The 21,182-nt window shown below is 43.5% G+C and overlaps 1 protein-coding gene across 1 annotated transcript in view; it reads left to right on the plus strand.

The window, feature by feature from the left end:
- Positions 1 to 21,182, plus strand: part of TOMM70 (translocase of outer mitochondrial membrane 70) — a 112,649-nt gene that overhangs the window by 50,863 nt on the left and 40,604 nt on the right. The window contains exons 6-8 of the mRNA XM_033941824.1: positions 3,860 to 4,067; positions 7,305 to 7,439; positions 17,446 to 17,553. Of these exons, the coding sequence (XP_033797715.1) occupies positions 3,860 to 4,067; positions 7,305 to 7,439; positions 17,446 to 17,553 (451 nt within the window). The remainder of the gene's footprint in view (positions 1 to 3,859; positions 4,068 to 7,304; positions 7,440 to 17,445; positions 17,554 to 21,182) is intronic.

Below are 21,182 nucleotides of genomic sequence, written 5' to 3' on the forward strand. Positions count from 1 at the left end.
TGCCTAATTGGGTGTTTTTTTGTTGTTTTTTTTCAAACATCCTGATTGGTTTATTTTGTAGCCTCTTCACACATCCCACTCCCCTTTGTCCTCTCCAACCACATGCCGGTGCTGTTAGGTCCTAGCTCATGCTCACTAACACCAGTTCTTGCAGGATATACACTTCAAATCTGACATATTGTAGTCACAAAACAGAAAATAAAATTATTTTTCTACCTTTTGTTATCTGGTCATTTTATTATTCAAATCATCTTGGTCTTAGGCTCCGGTTTCTGTTTGTCTTCTGTTAGCTCTCTCACCAAGGTCTCCTGCCCATTTGATGTTTTCTTCTTTCTCTGTGCTCACATCCATCTTCCAACTCTGTACCTTTCCTTCCATTGCCATATCCATCATTCTTTCCCACTGTCTACCATCTCTTTCTCTCTTTCTTTCTCTATTCCTTCCTTGTGCCCTGGGTCAAACCTCTCTATTCCCTTCCATGCAGCATCTCTCCCTTCCTCCCATCCATTATCATATGAAATATTTCTTTCTCCATGTTCCATCTCTCCATGCACTCCACTCTATGTCCAACATTCCTCCCCTCTCTTCTCCATGCTTGTCTCCCTCCCCTCCACCATAAGCAGGATTTCTACCTCTTTGTTGCACTCCTTTCCTCTCCTGTACACCATGTCCAGCAATTCTTCCTTTCTTCCCCATATGCAGCAGCCTTTCATCCCTCCTACTTCCTGTGCAGTAGCTTTCCATCCCTCCCTCCTATCCCTCAGTTCAGCAGCTTTCCGTTCCTCTCATCCCCCTGTGCAGCACTTCCCAACATCATCCCCTTCGCCCGAGATCTAACATAGCATCAGGTCTCCTCATGCAGTAGACAGACAGCAGACATAGGCTCTGAGCAGGCTGTTTGTGGCATCTGTTAGCCATCCACCACTGCTGCTGCTGCTTTAGGAGGCCCTGGGGGTATGTCAGGTTTCGGGGGTGGGTGGGTGGGGGGAGGCTGTTCACTGAATCGGTGAGTTCAATTTGGGCAACACTAGTCTATACCAGACTCCATGGATGACATCACACACATAAGAATATCTGCCTGCTGTCCTTGGATAACACCTGCTACAGGTAAGTAACTTCACGCTCTGTGTTGCTATGTCTTTAAATCATGACACTTGAGACTTCCATGCTTTGTGTGACTTTAACATAACAGTGAGTAGCTAAAATCAGGTTGAAAGTTCACCAGAAAGAAAGGTAAGAACTTCTAAACAAAATTGAGAGGAAATTCTCCTGGAATTTTGAACCATTGTATTAGCTTTGCAGACTTAGGTTAGCTGCAGCTTTTATACTTTTCACTACAATTTGTAGTTATGTTCATATATGGTATATTTAAATGCAGAAATTCTCCGTGTAGTGGTGAATGTGCAGGCAGTAGTTCAGCAGCAAAGGTTATATTCTGAAAATGTTTTTTCTTATCATGTATAGTTCAGCAGAGCATGTAATGTTGGTTTGTGTTTCTTTTCAGCTGAGGACTCTTGGGTTTGGGGATATACTAACATCACAGCTGTGCTGTTTTGTACAAAATAATCTCCTGCAATTGTGTGCAGATTAAAGGAAATGGGAGAGTGGGGTAAAGTTTGGTGCACAGAACAGCTAATTTAACTGTGGCTTGCTGTTCTCTTCCACTTCTTGCATTGTGCTAACATGAGTGTTCTGATGTCACCTAGGACACTTAAGAACATGACAAATAGATAGGGAGGATATGATCAAGTGTGTTTTTAAACAGAATGTTTTCCCTATATTCAGATTGTGTGGGGTCAACATCAAGGGGGTTCTGGGGGGAGGGGGGCAAGAGTTGCTATCTCTGGTCATCTAGTGCTATAGAACAAGATTTTCAAGTTATCCATACTGCATACTGTCTGTCTCATTTATCCCTTTTTAATATGCCAATTATTAGTTGATGTTTCTTTGTAATTTGTTTTTGTTTTTTTTAATTATTAATGGTATTGTTAATGACATTTTTATTATGTTCATGCTCTTTTTATATATTGTAAACTCGCTTAGAAATTAGATAAGCGATTAAATCAAATTTTCATGAAACCTTGAATATGCATGCAAATGGATTTGCATGTATTACCTCCTGCCTTCTTTATATTCTGATAACATTGTACTCAATTTCATTATAGTTATTCTGAAAACCCAGACTTTTTCATGCCTTAAGTTGATGGGCACCAAGAATTCTAGTAGTTGCTATTTCCTTAAAGTATCTCTATATCTATTTTCACTTATCTGAGTGGTCCTGCATATGTAGCAATTCATATCTTCTCATCAAGTCAATCTTCAGATATAAGCTACCACCTCATACAGAAATTTCTGTAAGCAAATCAGTTTTTTTAATTACTGTGTTTTGGCAGCCCTAATACAGCTTTATTTTTATTGTGTGTTATTTTAAAAAAAGTGTAAATTTTGCAGTATCATTTTATAGAAAAGTAAAATTGGGTTGCTGTCAGTTAAGATTCTGGAAGAAGTTTATCTGAAGAGTTTTTCAGTTCTAGCAGTTTTTAATTCTAGCATTTTTCTATGATACTGTAATCCAACATTCTAATACAATGGGCTAGATTTACTAAGCAAACCGATCGTGTACCAATCGGTTTGTGACCAGATTTCCCTCCGTCCCGATTCACTAACCTCTTCTGTTATCCACTTCCAATCCATGCATACAAATGAGGGGAAAAGCATGCAAAGTCGACAGGGACGCGATTCACCAAAGAAATTTTTGAAGCCGACTGGGCTGGCCAATCAACCCAAGAAGCAACTGCTGGGGACCAGTTGAAAATGTCTTTCCAACTCTCCAGCTACACTGAAGCCCTGCTCTCTGCTGCCCAGAATCTCTCCTGCCTGCTGCCTGCTATTCTCCAGATCTCTTCTGCCTGCTCTTCCCCAGATCTCTCCTGCCTGCTCTTCCCCAGATCTCTGCTGCCTGCTCTGCCCCAGATCTCTCCTGCCTGCTCTGTCCCAGATCTCTCCTGCCTGCTCTGCCCCAGATCTCTCCTGCCTGCTCTGCCCCAGATCTCTCCTGCCTGCTCTGCCCCAGATCTCTCCTGCCTGCTCTGCCCCACATCTCTCCTGCCTGCTCTGCCCCACATCTCTCCTGCCTGCTCTGCCCCAGAGCTCTCCTGCCTGCTCTGCCCCAGATCTCTCCTGCCTGCTCTGCCCCAGATATCACCTGCCTGCTCTCTCCCAAATCGCTACCCTGCACTCTTCCGAATCGCCACCCTGCTTGTCCCCAGATCTCTCCTGCCTGCCGCCCCGATGCTCTTCCCAGGATCTCTCCTGCCTGCTCTGCCCCGAATCACCACCCTGCTTGTCCCTGGATCTCTCCTGCCTGCCACCCTGAATCTCTCCTGCCCTTCCCTGCACTGCGAGCCCGTGGTTTTAACCCACAGGTTTAAAGCGGGTTAAAACCACGAGCTTGCTGGGCTACAAAAGTAAAATGTCAGCTCTACTGGTTCTATGTTTGAGAAGGGAGGCAGGGTTTCAAGGGACGGCTTGAGAGCAGGAGAGTCGGAGACCAAGAACCCCCCCCAATCAAAATAAAAAATAAATGGACACAAAATGCATTCGCAGACCATCTGCAGGGAAAGCAGGATCACACACTAGCGAACCGTGCGGGCATAGGGGGGGGGCGTTCCTCCAGTCGCCCTCATTACAATATTGGGCTGTTGTGAATTGGTCAGGCTTGCTGGAATCTGCCCCGGATCGGACCTGGAAGTCAAGGTTAGTGAATCTAGCCCAATATGTCTAGTGGTCCTGAACTGTAGGTTTTGCATCCTGATGCTGTTTTTATACACTCTTTATGGACTCTTTCTTTTTTTCCTAGTTCTGGGTATTTGAAAGCCAAGCAATATATGGAGGAAGAGAACTATGACAAGATCATCAGTGAATGCACTAAAGAAACAGAATCACGAGGCAGATACAAGGCCGAGGCACTGCTTCTGCGAGCCACATTTTATCTGCTCATTGGCAACGCAAATGCTGCTAAGCCTGATTTAGATCAAGTAATCAGTCTGGAGGAAGCAAATGTTAAGGTAAGCTCAGGTCCATCAGGGGCATAGCGCTGTAGAGTGAGAGCCACCGAGTACACTGTTCAGTAGCTGGGTGTGCAGTATGAGTTGAAAATTCTGGCAGATAGCTTCATTACCGGGCTTGGCATTAATAATTTCTGCAGTAGTAAGTAGCTTAATGGAAAACAATTTTCCATTTCACTTTAAAGTAACATGTCATACTTTGTTATACTGTGAAATCTGTTCTCCAGAGCTTCCTGCCACTAAAGGTTTAAGTAGCTAGGACATTGCTTGTTTACTTTTAAATTCATGTAGTGCATTGAATTATGCATGAGAGCACTTGAACCTTTATATAGATTGAGCTTTCAGTTTACAGCAGGATTTTCATAACAGATACCCAAACAGACCATTTAGCCAAAGACTTGTCTGTACTGGGTAATAAGGTTTTTTCCTTGTTATTCTTATTTTTGATTACATATGACACTTACATTTAACGCTTCTGGTGCTCCAGACCAGTAACTGTTTTTAAATGAATCAGAAGCTGATTTATGAATGCCATTTCATCTCATTTTTTGATGATCCCATGGGTATGCATCTAAGTTCATTATGAATGTTTAAAAAAAGAAAAAAAAGGTAACAAGAACAAACAAGTCCAAAAAATCTGCAGTAAAAGTCAATCAACCGAAGCAAAAAGGAGAACTGCAGAGTAGAGAGTTGTACAGGGACAGAAATCAAACCCGTCCCCACTGAAATCAAACCCGTCCCCGCCGGAATCAAATCCGTCCCCGCCCGTCCCCATAAATGAAATAACTTCTGAAGTTTAATTATGCTACTGAATTAAAGGCTCTGGTAGAGACCCATTTACAAATAAGCAAAGACACTTTATTAATTTAGAAATATTAATTGGGAAGAATACATACTTTGCAAATGGGTTTCTACCAGAGCCTCTAATGTAAATATAAATACTCAGCTGATGAGGTCCCTCAAGCTGTCAGCTGAGGACTTCTACATTTGGCTGGGGATCCCTTTTGCCAAGCTTGGCAGGCAGCAGTTGCGTCCCTGAGTCACAGATGCTGGCACCTCGGTGGCTCATGGATGCTGCCAGTGACTGCTGCGCTTGGTGGAGGGGAGTTCTGGCCATCTCTAGATGAGGTCCTCTGCTGGCGGTGCTTGGGGATCCCCATCAGCCACAGGGTCAGCAAGTACTTCAGCACTGGAGAAATAAAACCAGAAATGCATTTCCTTTTCTTTTGAGCACAATACAAAGACATCTACTATATACATTTCCCAAAGCTAACATATTTTAGTCAATAAATTCAGTTTTTTACCTTTGTTGTCTGGAGACTTATTTTTCCATCAAGTTGGTTCCAGTTTCTCTTTTCCCCTTTCCAGTCTTCTGCAAATTCTTCTGTTGCTGTCCATTGGTTCCTCCTACCATGGTCCAGCATTTATCCCTTTCTTATCTTTCACACCTGCTCACCAGCCCCATGCCCAACATTTCTCTTTCTATCACCCCTCTCCAGCACATGCCACATCTCTCCCTCTATTCCCTTCACCACTATGTCCAGCATTCCTCCCTCTTGCATCCCTTTCAATCTGTCCCCTTTCTACCACAACATTTCTCCCTCTCTTTTTTTAACCATTAAATTTTATTGAAAAGTTTTATTCAAATCCAAAAGAAAAACAGAAATCCAAGTACAAAATGTACAACAATTCGGATAAAGAAATAACAAGTCGAAGTGAACAATATCAAATGTACACCAATCCGAGTATTGCATATATCTAATATACCAGTAACCATATATAACAATATAACCATAAGAGGAAAAATAGGAAGAGGGACAAAAAAAGGGAACTGAAGGAGAAGCATAAGAAACAAGGGTGGTAGGGAGAGAAAGAAGAGAAAATCCCTCAGAGGCCAAAGAAGAAGAAAGATGGAAGAATAGAGATATGTTTAGGAGATATGTATTTGTTAAGAAAATGAAGAAGAGATACTTGATTACATAGTTTCTCCCTCTCATCTTTCTCTTCCCTACCATCTGTACCTCCCTCCCTTCCTATGACCAAAAATTCTCTTCCATTCCCCATGTACAGAGCAGGATTAACTCTTCAGTGTGCCCTAGGAACACAAAAACACTGGGACCCCTAGTCCCATCCGTCCATGGCCTACCCCCACCCATTTATTTACCTACTTCCTTGCATTTTTATTTATTTATTTGTTTACTTCTACTTGATTTCTTGTTTTTTCTCTATTTTAGAGCATGAAATTCAGCCCCAAGCAGAGGGAGAATCTCATGCTGCAGGGGCTGAGAGAGGAAGAGTCTCTCAACCCCAAGCAGCATGAGAAATTCTCCCTCTCAGTGTGGGGCCATTGTTTGAATTTGAAAGCCAGAGGATTTTACATATGGTACATTTGTCGGCCTCTGCAAAAATCTTCGGTCCGGTAGTGCTGTCTCCCTCCAACTGCTGCCATACACGGCACACGTGCACCTCCCAAATGGCTCAGCCTGATCCATTCTGGACTCCAAGTCCAGCGAAGCAGAGAAGGGAGAGAAGCAAGCAAGCGTTTATGAAGGGGGTGGGGCTAGAGGTCACACTTGCCAATCCCCAGACACCACATGCTTCTTCACAGGGCAGCGGGCCCTGCACGCTGCTGGCGCAAAGCCTTCCCTTCGATATCAACTTTGATGTCGTGGAAGACTTATGGGTCAGCTACGTGTGGCGTGCTGGGAGCCGTGCACACCAACAAAGCAATCTCCAACCCTGGGATCCCTGAGCCCATGAAGGGGGTCCCCATGGGATCCCCACAACCTGAAGGGGACCTGAGGGGGCGTCCCCACGGGATCCCCACAACCTGAAGGGAGAACACGCGGGATTCCCGTCGTCCCCCTTCTTGTGCAGCTCTCTACTGCAGAGTTGATGTACAAAGTACAGAAACTTTATTGGAATAAATAAATAGTGATAATCCAGGACCCCTGAGGAAGGAGTGTTTTTTTGAAACACAGACAGTCTTCTCATTATTGAGAACCACCAGTTGGATTACCACTATTTCAATAAAGTTTCAGTACTTTGTACATCAACTCTGCAGTTCTCCTTTTTGCTTCAGTAAAAAACAAACACATACCCACACACCACCCACACACATACATCAATGTAAAACATAGGAAATTTGGAACTTTGCATGTCTTCTGAAATAGATAGGAATCCCATTGGGAACATCGTGGAAATAGAAATTATTTGTTCATATTTTGCTTTGAATAGCTTCGAGCCAATGCACTCATCAAACGAGGAAGTATGTACATGCAGCAACAGCAGCCTATTCTGTCCACCCAAGACTTCAACATGGCTGCCGATATCGATCCTCAAAATGCAGATGTTTATCACCACCGGGGACAGGTACAAACTTCTGAACAGGGTTGTGGTAATTGGTACTCAGTTAGGGAAAAGGGAGATGTTTTCTGTGGTCTGTTTCTTGATGTGAGCTGCACTTGCAATGTTTGGAGATCATGGAGCAGTTTTCTTTGCCTGATCCTAGCAAGGACATTCTCCTTTTGAGTAGTGATTGGGAAGAAGGCCATTAAAGCTTTTAAAAATAAACTACTGTAAACATGGATGTATGCACATCTTCATGCCCTTTAAATAGAAATTTTGTAGTCATGAAGTTTATTGTGATACCTGGTTTCTTTTCCATTTATGGTTGTAACTTTAGACTTATAATCTGAAAATTTTACATAAATATGGGGCAAGTTGTGTGATGAGGATAAATTGGATATCACCTGGATAGTTTCGATATGAAGAAAAATGGTATACCAGTTTATTGTTTTGTTTTTAAATTAAAGGACAGGGCTTGCTCTAACTTCTTTCAAAATAAGTAAATCAGCATTTAAATGGTGTACTGAAAGGAGTTGGAAATAATAGCAAACTATGATAATGTATGCTGGAGATTTATTTGTTTGTAAGTTTTATGGGGTTTATGCATATTAGATAATTAACATGTTGTTTCATGAACATAAAGTACTCATTAGAAAGTCAGCAAAAGTTACCATCTCGGTTGTTTTTCTGTGCCAGGATTAGAATCAAAAACTTATGGAACTTTGGTTCTCTGGAAAACTCCAATTTTTTTCTCTACCTCCAGCAGATGGTAGGTAGAGTTGTTTGTACATCATCTTCCATTTCATAGCTCCCAGCTGTTCAGGGTAATGCTGCACCATTTGATATAGATTAAGGGCCTCACTCCCAGGACTTCAGTCTAAGGACCTGCCTTGATAGAGCAAGGAGCTTGGCTTTGTAGCCCCAGGTAATTATGGATGGGCAATAACTTGGTGCAATACACAACAAAAAGAAGAACTAATAATCTTCACAAGGAGTTATGGTGGAAAAAATGATGGAGATGACCAAATAACTAAAACAAACGGAGTAACTCAATATCCTAAAATAATTTCCTTTATTAAATGTACACACTAGGGTTCTTAGTTATTCAGTGAATAGCCCTATTTGTTTTAGTTATTTGGTATATTGGTGTGGCACGACTCTGTTCTCACTGTGCCTTTGCAGTTGGGAGTTGTGTGTCCCCATCACCCCCTCTTCTATCCCCCATGCCCCCTTGGGCCCCCTCCCCAGTGTACCCTGTGACTCCAGGCAGCCTTCAAAATAAAAAGGCCAAGCTGCTTGGTTTAACATTATTCCCTTGTTGTCAGGGGAATTATGGTATTAAAAAAAAAAAAAATCCACACTCCAAGTGTCAAACAGAGGGGACCTCAGAGCCCAACGAGTCCCAGGCCAAGGTTTAGGCTAGATGCAAGGTGCAGGCTCATGTATGCTGGCCATGTGGTTGGTTGAGCTGGCAGAGTAGTATTAAACTGCCTGTGGGAGCTGGTGGCTGTAAACAGCTGCTGGCTCCCTTTATGGACTGTTTCCAATGTTGGAAATGGCCTGGGGGACTTGCCTCTGTTTCTTCCTCAACATTGGGAACTTTCAGTGTACCGGGAACAGTCTCGGATTTCATTGCAACTTGAAGAAGGGTGTAAGCTAGTGATCCTTCACTCACTCCCGGTCTGGGGGACCCTAGTACTGTTTGGCTACAGCAATCTTTCCTGCAGGTTAATCAGGTTAATCAAGTTCTGGCAGCTGATACTAGCCCCCCTTGGGGGAATACCTCTCCTGGAGCCAAAAGGTGCAGGAGTGGCCAGGGATGGTGGGAGGTTTCTTGACCTTCAGGTGAGGCCAGGATGAAGCAGGAGACCTCTTGGATCCTCAGTTAATAAGGAACTACACGTAGGATGTTGCACCCCCTCATTCTCTTCTTCCTCTGGAGGAACACTTCCTGGTGATTCAGATGTTTCAATGGAAGGAGCTTTCTCACCTTGTTGATTCAGTTTTGGAGGTTTCTTCATTTCTTCAGGGGGAGTCTGTCCTGGAGAACTTCTTGGGACCCTGAAGAACATTTCACTCCACAATAAACTCGTGTGCATGATGTTAGTAGAGTGGGCTCCAGTTGGGCTGCAGGGATCCAAGGTGCTGGATAGGTTCTATCCTCTTCCTCTGGAGAAGGTGAAGAGGTATTTTTGGTTCCCCAAAATGAATGCTCTGGTCATGACTGGTCAAAAAAACAGCTATCCCCCATGAACAAAGTTTTGGCCCTCAAGGGTATGCACAAAGAAAGCTGCAGCTCAAGCAGACCTCCACTACTGTAAATGTGTAGGCCTCTATATGTGGGAGGTGACCCATCTGGAGTTAGGTGCTGCATTCCTGGCAAATTGCCTCTGTGATTTTGTGCAGATAGCATCAGGCTCAGTGGTGGTTAGCAGAACTTTTAAAGATTTTCATCTTCAGGGCAACTCCACTGCTATCGGGAGCTGCCCCAGCTGAATTCAATGAAGGCAGCCGCAAGGGAGGGAGTTGGAGCTAGCGTGGGAGATGAACTCCACCCCCCAACAGCCCTTGCGGCACAACTTTTAAAGATTTTCATCTTCAGGGCAGCTCCACTTCTATCGGGAGCTGCCCCAGCTGATTTCAGTGGCGGTAGCCACAAGGGAGGGAGTTGGAGCTGGCATGGGAGACGAACTCCGCCCCCCAACAGCCCTTGCAGTGCTACTTTCCAAAGATTTTCCAACACCCATCAACAATCCCACAGGTCGCTCCTTAGCCTCCGAGAAGAACAGCAACCCGTAACAAGCAGAAGGAAAAGAAAGAGCTCCCCCCCCACTCACCCACCATCATACTACCAGTCACCCTTATCCCAAAATGATACTCACACCACAAAAACACACACTAGCTCTCCTGCTCATTACCCTGCTCCTAACCAACTGGAGGGTGACTGCAAACAACATCTCCCCAATATCAATCATATCAAACACTAATGGAATCCTCCACCCAACCAGACGAACCACAATAGACAGAAACACAAACTACCAGACGTACACATGCCACCCCACCCCACATAAAGCAAGAAGAAGACCGACAAACCCCTACAAGACCAAAACACAACCCCATTCAAGATTACTCATCTACCCGAAAACAACTCATAGAGCTCCAATAGAATACTCCACCCTCAAATGCGCATACTTAAACATCAGGGCCATAGGCCCCAAGACAGAACACATAAACTGGATAGAAGGAGAAAACCTAGATTGCTTTTTCCTCATAGAAACCTGGCTTTCTTCTGAATTAGACCCCAGAATAACGGAAGTATGCCCAAAAGGATACAAGATAATAGTGGTCTGCAGAGAAAACAAAAGAGGAGGAGGAATTGCCATCATAGTCAGAAGCACCATAGACCTAAAAATGCAAGACAAAATAACTACCTCTTACATGGATTTACTAGCATGCCAACTCTCAGGCACATCACTCAAAGGAACCCTAACCAGCATACTATGATACATATCACCAGGAAATTGGAACACAGCAAAACCAAAATTTGAAGATTTTATCTATCGAAACTCACTAACAACAACATATAATTTAATCCTAGGAGAGCTAAACCTCCACCTTGAAAACCAAAACGCCAAACAAGTAGAAATCTTACTATTATACCTCGAAGCCTTAACATACAAGATGCTAGACCCTCAAACCACACATGAAAAAGGTCACCAACTCGACATTGCAGCCTACATGTCCCAACAGCCCATACAACCAGAGATTCATACATCAAATGGAAACTCATACTGCTCCCTCTGGTCAGACCACTATACATACTCCTTCAACATCAACTGGACCAAAAACAAAAGCAAACCAATCACACAAAAAGTAACCTACACTTCACGCAAACACATCGACCCCACCAAATTCTGGACAAGAATAGACAATATAATTCAAGACTATGACCCCAGAAAACTGATCTCACAATGGAGCCACCTAAGCAAATCTACCCTAGATGAGCTAGCCCCTGAACAAACCAAAACCAGAATCCAGAGAAAATCGGACAAATGGTTCGATAATGAACTACTACTCCTACTCAAAAGACAATGCAGGCAACTAGAATGAAAATGGAGAAAAAACAATCAAGATACCACAAAAACAGCATGGAGAAAACTGAACCAAAAATACAAACAAAATCTGGAAGAAAAAAGAAAGCAAATAGGAGAAAAATCCCAAGACAAAAAACTATTCCAATTACTAAAAAGTCTCACAGACACCAAACCCTACCTGACCAATGATAACACCCCCCACCATCAGCCCCCCTCTTAGCGACATTTTTCAAAAACAAAATTGCAAACATCAGGTCCACCTTCAAAGAAACACCTATGCACCTGCATGAGATCACAACACCCCCTACAGAGAAAGAATCAGTTGCAGCAGACAGAACTTGGTCCTACTTCTCACCGATACAATGGGCAGACCTCAACAAATCTATAACAAATACAGCCATGCAGCCTGCAATCTCAACCATTGCCCTCCATACCTATTGAAATCCGCCAGTATGCTATTTCACACCCAGATTTTACAATGGATCCAGACTCTACTCACAGACGGCCTTTTCCCACAAGGCCACAGCGAAATCATCATCACCCCAATCCTAAAAGACCCCAAAGGAGCAATAGACCAACCGTCCAACTACATACCCATAGCCTCAATACCACTCTATGTCAAGCTAATGGAAGGCCTCGTAGCCAAAGCCCTAACCTCATACCTAGAAAACCACAACTTACTCCACCCTACACAGTCCGGAATCAGAACCAACTACAGCACATAGACCCTCCTAGGTTCTCATGAACACCGCTAGACAACACCTCTCCACAGGTAAAAAAATGCTGATTTTTGATCTGGTGGATCATGACATCCTTCTACAAATACTAGACTCTATAGGAATCACCGGCAAGGTACTATCATGGTTTAAAGGATTTCTACAATCCAGAACATAGAGAGTCAAAACAAACAATGAAAAATCAAAACCATGGTCCAACCCGTGCGGAGTACCCCAAGGATCACCTCTATCACCCACGCTATTCAACCTATACATTGCCTCCCTCAGCTTTCACCTAGATAAACTAAACTTAACCTCTTACAGCTATGCAGACAACATAACCATCCTCCTTCCTTTTGACCAACCAATACCCTTCATGGCAGACACAATACACAGAACACTTGAAATAATAGCAACATGGATGAAAGAACACAAACTAAAACTAAATCCTGACAAAACAAACTTCATTCTACTAGTAAACAGCAAAACCACAACCATAACAAACCTAATCATAAACTCTATCTCATACCCCATTCAACCCACTTTAAAACTCCTGGGAGTGCTGATAGACAGACGCTGTACCATGCAGACACAAATCAACAAAGCAATAAAAAAATCATTTGCAGTTATGAGAAACCTAAGGCAAGTTCCAAAATTCTTCGACAGAAAACAATTTCAACTCGTGGTACAATCCCTAGTCCTAGGATAATAACTACTGCAAACATGATAAAACAACTTCAAACAATACAAAACACAGCCCTAAGACTTATCTACTCGCTGAAGAAATACAACCATATCACAGAGGCTTACCTCGAAACACACTGGCTCCCAGTTCAAGCGAGAGTACTCTTGAAATTTTACTGCCTACTATTTAAAGCCATAAATGGAGTCAGCTCAGAATTCTGGAATACTCAACTAAATCAATCCTCCTCAACCAGACACAGGAGAACCCACACACCATTCATGTACCCGCCAACAAATAACATCAAACGAAAGAAACTATAGAAACATAGAAAGATGACGGCAGAAAAGGGCACAGCCCACCAAGTCTGCCCACTCTATTGACCCACCCCATTAAGTCTGAGTGCTAGTGACCTGGTTTCTTAACTCGACCCGTGAAGGGATCCCACGGGGGTGTCCCATTTTTTCTTAGAGTCGAGCACGCTGGTGGCCTTGATCACCTGCACTGGTAGTTTGTTCCAGTGATCTACCACTCTTTCTGTGAAGAAATACTTCCTGGTGTCACCACTAAATTTCCCTCCTCTGAGTTTGAGCGGGTGCCCCCTTGTGACCGAGGGTCCCTTGGGAAAGAATATATCGTTTTCCACCTCGACACGACCTGTGACGTACTTAAACGTCTCAATCATGTCACCCCTTTCCCTGCGCTCCTCTAGGGTATAGAGCTGCAGTTTGCCCAGTCTTTCTTCGTATGAGAGACCCTTGAGTCCGGCGACCATCCTAGTGGCCATCCGCTGGACCGACTCAGCTCGAAGCACATCTTTCCGGTAATGTGGCTTCCAGAATTGCACACAGTATTCCAGATGAGGTCTCACCATGGTTCTGTAGAGTGGCATTATGACTTCAGGTTTGCGGATGACGAAGCTTCTATTGATACATCCCATCATTTGCCTTGCCTTAGATGAGGCCTTCTCTACTTGTTTGGCAGCCTTCATGTCTGCACTGATGATTACCCCCAAGTCCCGTTCCTCTGAAGTCCTAGCTAGTGTTTCTCCATTCAGGGAGTATGTTCTGTATGGATTTCTGCTGCCGAGATGCATGACTTTACATTTTTTTGCATTGAAGCCCAGCTGCCATGTCAAGGACCAGTTTTCCAACTTGATCAGATCCTGCGTCATACTGTCCTTGAGGTTGCTTTCACTTACTATGTTACACAGTTTGGCGTTATCGGCGAACATTGCTACTTTACCCTGAAGCCCCCGGGTCAAGTCAGTTATGAATATGTTGAAAAGGGATGGTCCCAGGACTGAGCCCTGCGGTACTCCGCTAGTCACCTCTGATGTCTCAGAGAGGGTGCCGTTGACCACCACCCTCTGAAGTCTACCACTCAGCCAATCATTGACCCATGCAGTTAGTTTCTCACCCAACCCCATCGATTTCATCTTGTTTAATAGTCTACGGTGTGGGACACTGTCGAAAGCTTTACTGAAATCCAAGTACACTATGTCCAGAGACTCTCCTGAGTCTAGCTTTCCTGTTACCCAATCAAAGAAGCTTATAAGATTGGATTGGCATGACCTGCCTTTGGTGAATCCATGTTGACAGGGATCCCTTAGATCCCCCTCATCCAATATTGTGTCTAATTTACCTTTAAGTAAAGTTTCCATAATTTTACACACTATTGATATGAGACTCACTGGTCTGTAGTTCTAGAGCTGCAAAACTGGATCACCAACTCTCCAACTTACTAATCACGACCACAGACTTCAAAACCTTCAAAAAAGAAACAAAAATCCTACTATTCAAAAAATACATTAAACTAAACTAACACAACCAAATGCGCACCACCTGCAACACTCCCTGATCCTTACCATCTTAGTAAATTTCCAGACTACTTCTTATGTATCTCCAATTGACCTAATACCTCATATGTAATACTGTAAACCACAGGTGTCAAAGTCGGTCCTCGAGGGCCGCAATCCAGTCGGGTTTTCCCCAATGAATATGCATGAGATCTATTTGCATACAATGAAAGCAGTGCATGCAAATAGATCTCATGCATATTCATTGGGGAAATCCTGAAAACCCGACTGGATTGCGGCCCTCGAGGAGGGACTTTGACACCCCTGCTGTAAACTGTAATAATGTAATCCGCCTTGAACCGCAAGGTAATGGCGGAATAGAAATCACTAATGTAATGTAATGTAAGATGGCTCTAGCTTCACCACTTGGATGACAGATTCTGCATCCAAGAAACACGAGTCGATTCCCTTTCAAGGACAATTTACTTTTTTGAGGATGACCTGAGGAAGGTTAAATTGTGCCAGAAAGGGGCCAAGTAGGCCTCGTTGGGAAAGTCTCATCCTTAGAGGGAGGGCTTCTTTCATGCAGACAGGCACCAGCAGGCCCTTCAAGTCAGAGTCTTTTCATGACCCTAAGAGGATGAGAGAGTTGGGGCACCCTGATCTACTGACTCAAATAGTGACAGACTACCTTTATTCAACCCTGTTGACCTGCATCACCTCAGACCAATGGGTTCTTGAGGTGGTCAGCTGGGGCTACACCCTTTTCTCTGGTTCATGACATGTTTATGATGTCACCCTGCAGATCAGTTCTAAATCACTAAGTCGTGTCTCACTCTCCAGTATTTGCATGCCCTAGGTACAGAACTAATGCCTCTCTCGAAACAAAATCAAGACAATTATTCCATTTATTTTGTGGTTCCAAAAAAAGAGGTTCCTTCCAGCCCATCCTCAGCCTCAAAAGAGTCAACATGAGCCTCAAGATTCTTTGCTTTTGCATGGAAACATTGTGCTTGGTCATCACATCAGCCTACTTGAGTAAGTTCTTGACCTCCCTGGACCTGTTGAAGGTCTCTACCTGTACATTCCCATTAGGGAACAGCCACTAGTGTTTCCGGAACTTTTATGTCCTGGGTTAGCACTTCCAGCTTTGGGCTTTCCTGTTTGGCCTGGCAATGGCCCCTCGCATATTCTAAGGTGCTAGTGGTAGGAGCAGCCCATTTGTGCTGTCAGGGCCAACTCCATTTCAGATTCTAGAGCAGTCAACGGCTTAGGTGATGGAGCTGCTGGAGTGTCTGGAATGGGTAGTGAACTGGTTCAACTCAGAACTTGGAGTACCTAAGGCTCAACATAGCACTTGGGGATGGTCTTTGCAGAGGGGAGTACATGTGAAAGTTACAAGATAAGAAGCACAATCTATGCATTATGAACGCCCTGCATGTCTGGGATTATATGTATGTGTTGGGGTATATGGTGATGACTGTGGAAAGTGGTACTCTTGGCTCAAGCCCACCTACCTCTTCAGTCAGACTTATTGTTGCAGTAGGTGCCCATCTCCCAGGAATTTGAGTGTGTGTTGTCTTTCTTCCTCAGGGCAAGGTGCAGCATAGCCTTCCAGGTTAGCTCCTTCTGTTTGATCCACCCGATTGGGTGGTGGTGACTATAAGTACAAGTTGCCTCAGTTGGGGAGTTCATTTTTTGGACGGATGGCAAAGGAGAGTATTGGTTCCCTCAGGAAGTGTCTTGCATTTCATCCACCTTGTGATGCAAGTGATCCAGTTAGCTCTGGCAGAGTTCATACTCCTGTTCCCGGGTGAGCCACGGTAGTGTTTACACCAGGAGCCAGGCAGTTGCCCTGGAAGTAGCAGCCTTTTGTTGATGGGCTGGCTAGAGGTGTTTTCAGCCTTTCCATATGGCCTTTACAAATATATGGATAGCAGGCTTACATGTTCACCAGGCCTCAAAGGATATATGAGTTCATGAAAATTGACCCCCTGTTTTTTTGTGCCACCTTTTTGAATTATTATTTGAAATTATCTTTTGGGCAAGTAGAATAAAAGTTGGAGACAGTTGCACTTGTTTTTCTTTGGGTTTTTAAAATATATATATATATATATATATACACATCACAAAACAGTGAATCAAGAATATCGGAAAGATTAAGAAGAATACTTCTTCACTCAGCTTGGTTTTCTTCTAGCCTGTTCAATGTCAGAATCTGATTGTTCTAAGCCAGTGCAGATTTGTGTAGTTTGTCATGGCTTTTATGTTTAAAACACCTAGGTAGTTGTGGTCAAGTTTGCAAAGATTGTTTTCTTCTTCCAGTCATTTTCCCTCTTAATTTTTTTTTATTTTTTTTATTTTGACACATACAATTAAACTGTTCTCAGTGCAAGAAGCAGGTAATATGCCAAGGATCTTGATGTAGAAGTTTGAGGAGAAATGACTTGTTAAGTTGCTAAGAGGCTTTAACCTCTAGCTGCATTATGATCTCTTGAACTTGAGCATAATATCTCCAATTGTATGAATGTTTGACTTTTGGTGGGGCTGTGACATGTATAGCCTGCTTCTGTAGTTTTAAAGCTTTATTTTTATTATTAAATCTAATTGTTCCAATTAAAGCTGAATTTTATTTTTAAATAAGGAATGTGTGAAAGGTTTATGCATACTCTTTTGAATCTTGGCTCATTATTCAGTCTGACCTCTAAATTAATTCATTTTTCTTGTGTTTTCTCCTTAGCTAAAAATACTCTTAGACCAAGTGGAAGACGCTGTAGCAGACTTTGATGAGTGTATCAGGTTGCGACCTGACTCTGCTTTGGCCCAGGCTCAAAAATGCTTTGCATTAGTAAGTGTTTCTGCCTTCTCTTTCTCCACATTTTATGTTTCTCCATGAGGGGAACTTGCACGTTAGCTGGCTAGAGAAGCTGGTGCATTCATTCTTAAATGATTTACCGGTATGTCAAAAACTAATATAGTACAGGGATTCAGGACTTTGAAGATCTAAAAAAATTCATTGAACAAAATATTGAGTGTTAATATGAACTGGTAGAATATAAGCGAGTGTACAAAAGAACAGAGGCTCTTCACTGCAGAGAAAAACAGCGGTACAATAAAGTAACGGCCAATATAAATATAAATAACACTACTTTCCAGTCAAATGAATATCACAACCATCCAAATTAGCCATTTCATATATGCCAAAAACAGTCTTAACTGCAAAGGGCCCCAGTTTTCTCTCCTCATATTGTTCTTTTTTTTAATGTAATGTTGTACAGATAGCTAAATCAGTCCAATATTTGTAGAGGAGACTTAGGGAGGAAGTTATCAAAGCTTTGGTATGTGCTAATGTTAATTTTATATCTTGACTTTACTTATCTGGACTTAGCACACACTAAATGTTAACAGGATTACTGCATGAAGATACTTGAAACTAGCATAGAGTCTGTCTTGAAACCAGAGTGTCATTTTAAGTTTACCTGCCATTGACAGGATGGGCTGCTCAGTTGGTTGAATGACTTCTCTGAGAAATGAATGGAGATTAATGCTGCAGTTAATGAATACCATACGGGTGAAAAAGATGATGAATTTGCAAGGATGAAAGGAGGGAGGAGAGACTCATGAGACCTTGCTTTGCAATGCTGGACCCCAGATGGAGATTTTCTCCCTAGGAAGAGAGCTACAGAAGAATATGCACAAGGCTAGGTGTTCTGGATTTGACAGGAGGGTCAAAGTTTACACCTGGCTGAGGTATGAGCAAAGCAGTCAGTATAATACAAAACACCCAGCCCAAAAGCTAATTTCAGAATTCTCCAGAAACAGTTTTGGAGTACAGTTATTAAAAACTATAATTCTAGTGCAATAGGCGAGACATTCTAGACAGCTGGGTTATTTCCCCATACCCGCATGCTGTAGAAAGAATCCACTCTGGATTTTTCACTCTGCCTCTGGTGTACTTCATTGTGCAGTTTAACACCCTCTATAGTTTTTTTCCTTCTGCATGCATGACTGCAGTTGTGTGTGTTCTGCCCTCCCCATTTTATTATTTTTAATTCAATGTAATTTCATCCCCTTTTCAGGTAATTTCGTGCTTGAAGTGAATTTGAAGGACTGCCTGCTTGAGAATTCACAGATTTCGGTCTGTAACTGATGGGCTGATCCCTTTTTGGGTACCTTTTGGCCAGCATAGTTTTCTCTGGAGCTCAGGGCCGTCCCTGTGGTGGTCTCACCTACTGTTAAGCAGAGGTCGAGCACAGGCTGTTAGGCACCCATAGGAGACTCAGTGATGTCTCATAGGGTGCCTGCTGCATCTTTGAACCTGGTGCATATCCGTTGTTCCGTAGGGGTAGAGGTATAGTCAGACAGAGGAGTCTGACTGGCAGCTCGAAGACCAGCTTTATGGAAACATTCCCAGCATTATGGCAGTGAGATTTTCATACAGCTACTGTGAGAGAGCTGAAAGCAGGTTTGCAGCACTGAGTACACAGGCTGACACCCTGTGAGAGACATGGGGGAGGTTGGAAAAGTGGGGTTTTGAGTGTTTTTGAACGTTCCCCTTTGTTCCCTCTCCTGAAAAATCTTAAAATTGATGTTTTTAGAGTATGGGAAGTGTGATAAATATCACGATTTTGGCACGAATCTTGTGCCATCAGCCATCTTAGAGTTTTAGCAATCTTTTTTTCTTCAGCTCCCTACTGCCTTAAAACTTTGAATCTTGCCTAGAAAACTGCAGGGATGGGCTCTCCATATGTGGATTCTTGCCATGATTGCTCAAATTTAGAGCTTTTAGAGCATCCTTGCACCACGTGCCGTGTGGCACAATTGATGGGGAGGCTGTAGTGTCCAGCTTAGAAGCACAGAAGCAGGTGATCAAATGCCCAGCTAGTCCAGCGGGGTGGCTGTCAGGGCTCGGCACGGCTGATTCTTCAGTCAGCCAAGCTGTGGACCCCCCCCCAGCCTAAGAAACACAAATGTAAGTCATCTAAGGGTGACGCTGTGCCCCAGGAGCCAGACACCTTTTTTATTTCATGAGATTTTTGTGATCAAAGTTTCAAAACAAGCATTCTTTCCCTGCGCAGCCTCAATCCGTGTCCATGGCGTCTCTTAGTGGCATAGTGCCTTTGGGCACGTCCTCGCCTCAGCCTGCTGCAGCTGTTGCACTGCCTGATCCTGATCTGGGAGATTTGGATGCTGATCTTTAACTTACTGATCCCTTGTTTGTTGGTATAGTACTTCCTGGACCAGGGGATCCGGGCTTGTGTGCTGGATCTGTGAATCCTTCAGGGACCTTGGATCCTGGATATGATCCTATGGTCCTGCGCTTATTTAAGTTTTCAGCTCTGCTGGACCTTATTAGTGGGTCTTTGCAGGAATTAAACTCAGTCACTCACCCGGCTCCATCTATTCTACTTCCTGGCTTTATAATGTGTGCTTGCAGTCTGCGACCTTTCCCTGGCATCCAGTTATGAGCTTTCTGGTCTCAAAGCAGTTTGACTCTCCGGAGGATGCTCTGAAAAGTGCTAGAGCTATGTCACACTTATATCCTCTGGCACAGGAGTGTCAGCAGCTTTTGGATCAGCCCAGGTTGGATTCCTTAATGCAGGTGACCAAGCACACCTCTCTGCCATGTGAATGTGGTGCTCAAAAAACGTGGGATCTCTTAAAGAGGGGAAGAGATAATGGTTACTACAGATGGGCAGACTGGATGTGCCATTTGGCCTTTATATGCCATCATGTTTCTAGGACCAAAGCTGCTTGCAGCGACATCTTTTGTTGCACGTGCCTGTCTCTCTTGACTATTAATTTATAGGATTTTAAATTGTATATTAGTTGCTGCTGTATTGATTGTTTACGATGTATTACCACTGTGGAATTGTATATTGTTCGCTGAACTGCTCAGTTTTATTCTTGTTGTGAACCACCCAGATCTGCTGGTAGGGCGGAATATAGAAAATAAATTATTATTATTATTATTATTATTATGCGCACTGGAGAGTGAAGCAGTGGATCCCCCTACTCAATTGCTGATGGCTGGAACGGATTATATGGTGGATGCCTTATAAGACCTCATGAGAGTTTTGGCAAAGGTGTCAGCATACTCCAGTTCAGCCTGCCGAATCCTCGGGGCAGACAGTGATTCAACTTCCAAAGTGACATTAGCTAGGTTACTTTTTAAGAGGCAATTGTTTGGTAAAGACCTGGATGACCTCATGGATTCTGTGATGGACCATCACCCTAAAACCCTGCCTGATAGTAGACCCAAACCCTCCAGGGGTTCTGGTCTTTCTAATTTTTGTGGCTCACGATATTTTAGGCTGTATGCGAATGTCACATTGCAGAGATTTTCCCAGGGCTCCTGACACCGCTACACTGGTTACAGACGTTCCCAGCCCTCCACCTCCTGTTCTTCACCCCCTGCCAGAAAGACATAATGATGCCAGGCCAAGGGATGCCCCTCTGCAGATAGGGGCTGGCTCT

Source organism: Geotrypetes seraphini, chromosome 4 (assembly GCF_902459505.1).
Source record: "Geotrypetes seraphini chromosome 4, aGeoSer1.1, whole genome shotgun sequence".
In the NCBI taxonomy this organism is placed as follows: Eukaryota; Metazoa; Chordata; class Amphibia; order Gymnophiona; family Dermophiidae; genus Geotrypetes; species Geotrypetes seraphini.